The sequence below is a fragment of the Monoraphidium neglectum genome (genome assembly GCF_000611645.1).
Source record: "Monoraphidium neglectum strain SAG 48.87 unplaced genomic scaffold scaffold06653, whole genome shotgun sequence".
NCBI classification, from domain to species: domain Eukaryota; kingdom Viridiplantae; phylum Chlorophyta; class Chlorophyceae; order Sphaeropleales; family Selenastraceae; genus Monoraphidium; species Monoraphidium neglectum.
This window is the reverse complement of record NW_014006993.1, coordinates 1-2,065: the sequence shown is the minus strand read 5'-3', so window position 1 is coordinate 2,065 and position 2,065 is coordinate 1. Positions and strand designations below refer to the sequence as shown.

General features: G+C 67.7%; 1 protein-coding gene across 1 annotated transcript; it reads right to left on the bottom strand.

Annotated features, from left to right (window-relative positions):
- Nucleotides 1–838: 838 nt before the first annotated feature.
- Nucleotides 839–1,570, bottom strand: MNEG_16671 (hypothetical protein; the record flags this gene model as incomplete). Its single annotated transcript, XM_014034859.1, has 3 exons — nucleotides 839–901; nucleotides 1,200–1,454; nucleotides 1,565–1,570. 3 exons carry the CDS (start codon nucleotides 1,568–1,570, stop codon nucleotides 839–841), a joined length of 324 nt encoding a protein of 107 aa, XP_013890313.1.
- Between the last annotated feature and the right edge of the window lie 495 nt (nucleotides 1,571–2,065).

Genomic DNA, 2,065 nt, shown 5'->3' with positions numbered 1-2,065 from the left:
CCCTACCCCCACCCCACCCACCAGCTTCATGTCTTCCAACTGTCGCGCCCTGATCCTCACGGCTCCCAGCGCAGACCGCACCCGGGCCCGATTCTGCGCCACCAGCCGCGCTGCCCTGCGGCAACAGACACACACAGGCGCAGGGGGCGCGCGTGTCAGGGGCCGGAATGCGCTGTGTGCCCGTGCGCCGTTGCAACCCCATAACGCCGTACCACAAAGCGACTGGCCACCGTTGTCGTCATCATCATCATGAGCAGCAGCAGCAGCAGCAGCAGCAGCAGCAGCAGCAGCAGCAGCAGCAGTAGCAGCAGCAGCGGCAGCAGCGGCAGCATCAGTGATTGTCAGGCAGGCTTGGCCTGTGTGAAACACGTGCCCCGTCCCCCCTGAGCATTGGCAGGGGTGGGGGACAGGGGGTGAGGGTCGGGCGCGCCTGTCCCTCTGTGCGGTGATGTCAGCGAGCAGCCGCGCCCTCTGGCGGTCGTCATCCTTTAGGGCTGACAGCTCCCCCTCAGACAGGGCCAGCTGCACACGGGTGTGGGGTGGGGGCGGGGCGCAGCGGGAGGGAGGGCAGCATGTGGAGATTGTGTGTGTGTGTGTGTGTGCGTGCGTGTGTGTGTGTGTATGTGTGTGTGTGTGCGTGCGTGCGTGTGTGTGTGTGTGTGTGCGCGCGCGTGCTTGCATGTGTGTGTGCGCGTGTGTGGAGGCGGGCGTGTGCAGTCATGAGTGCCGTGCAGGCATGGAGCCAGGTGTACAAGGGCTTGCAAGGGGGTGTCGAAGGGGCATGGCGCGAGACCCTCTGCGCTCGCCACACACGCTCAACCCCGCCCCCTTCGCCAGCTCAGCGCACCTCCTGGCGCAGGAGACCGTACAGCGCCGCCTTGTCCTTGCCGCAGGACTCCTCCTGCAGCGGACGGGCGGCCGCCGGATGGGCAGCAGCGGGCGTGTCAACAGGCGCAGCGGCGGCAGGGCCGTGGCAGGTCAGCCGGGAGGCCGTATGGGCGGGCCGCTCGGCCAGGAGCGACCTTCATGTAGGCATGCCTGGCCCTGGCCCTGGAGCCAAGCCCGCCAAGCAAGGGTTGAGCGGGAGCCCGGACCGGCATATGCCAAGACGCTGCCGCCGTAATACTCATCCTCGACTCTCATACAACTCCACCCCCTTTTCCCCTCACACACACACACACACACACACACTTGCTCACCTCCATGAAGGCTGCGATTTTGAGATCCACCTCTTTCTTCAGCACGGCAATCTCTCCCCCAAGCGCCCCCGCCGTGTCCCCCGCCGCCACCTTGTCCTTAGTCACCAGCTCGATCTCCACCCGCAGCTGCGGCAGCTGCCCCTCGGCTTCCTCGAGCGCGGCCTGGGCAGCCTTGAGCGCGCGCAGCGCCGACTCGCGCTCGCGGCGCGCGGCGGCGGCCGACAGGCGCTCGCGGCGGACCTCCGACTGGGCCGCCTGCGGGGCCGGGGTTCAAAGCGCTGATGTCAGCAGAGGAACCCAGGTGCCACGAAGCGCGCATGGTGAATGGCCGCCAGGCCGGCACGCCCGTCAGCCGGCACTGCCACCCTCATAATGGAGGGTGGCGTGCTGGTGGCGGTCGCCGCGCGCAGCAAACCGGGCCCCTCTCACACCTTGAGGCCACACGCGCGCTCCTCGCCACACCGACACGTTTTGAAAAAGCGCCCAGGCCCGACGCATCCAGATGACAAGGCCTTGGGAGCCTCCCAGGTGTGACGTCATCGTCGTGTCTCCAAGCACATCACGCCCACCCAGCCCTGAAACCCCCTCACCCCCAACCACCCAACCCTGAAACTTCCCCCACACCCCCACCCGACCCCTCAACCCCTGAAACCTTGAGGGTGATCTCCAGGTCAGCGCCATCCGCCAGCGCCTTCTCAGCTTCCACCCCCGCCAGCTCCACGTCGCGCGCCACGTCAGCCGCATGGCGCTCGCGCGCCTCCGCCAGGATGCGGGCCCGCTCCAGAGCCGACAGCGCCTGCACGTGCAGCACCTGCGGCGGGGGTTGGGTATTTGTTTGTATGTGGGGGGGGGGGGGGAAAGGGGGG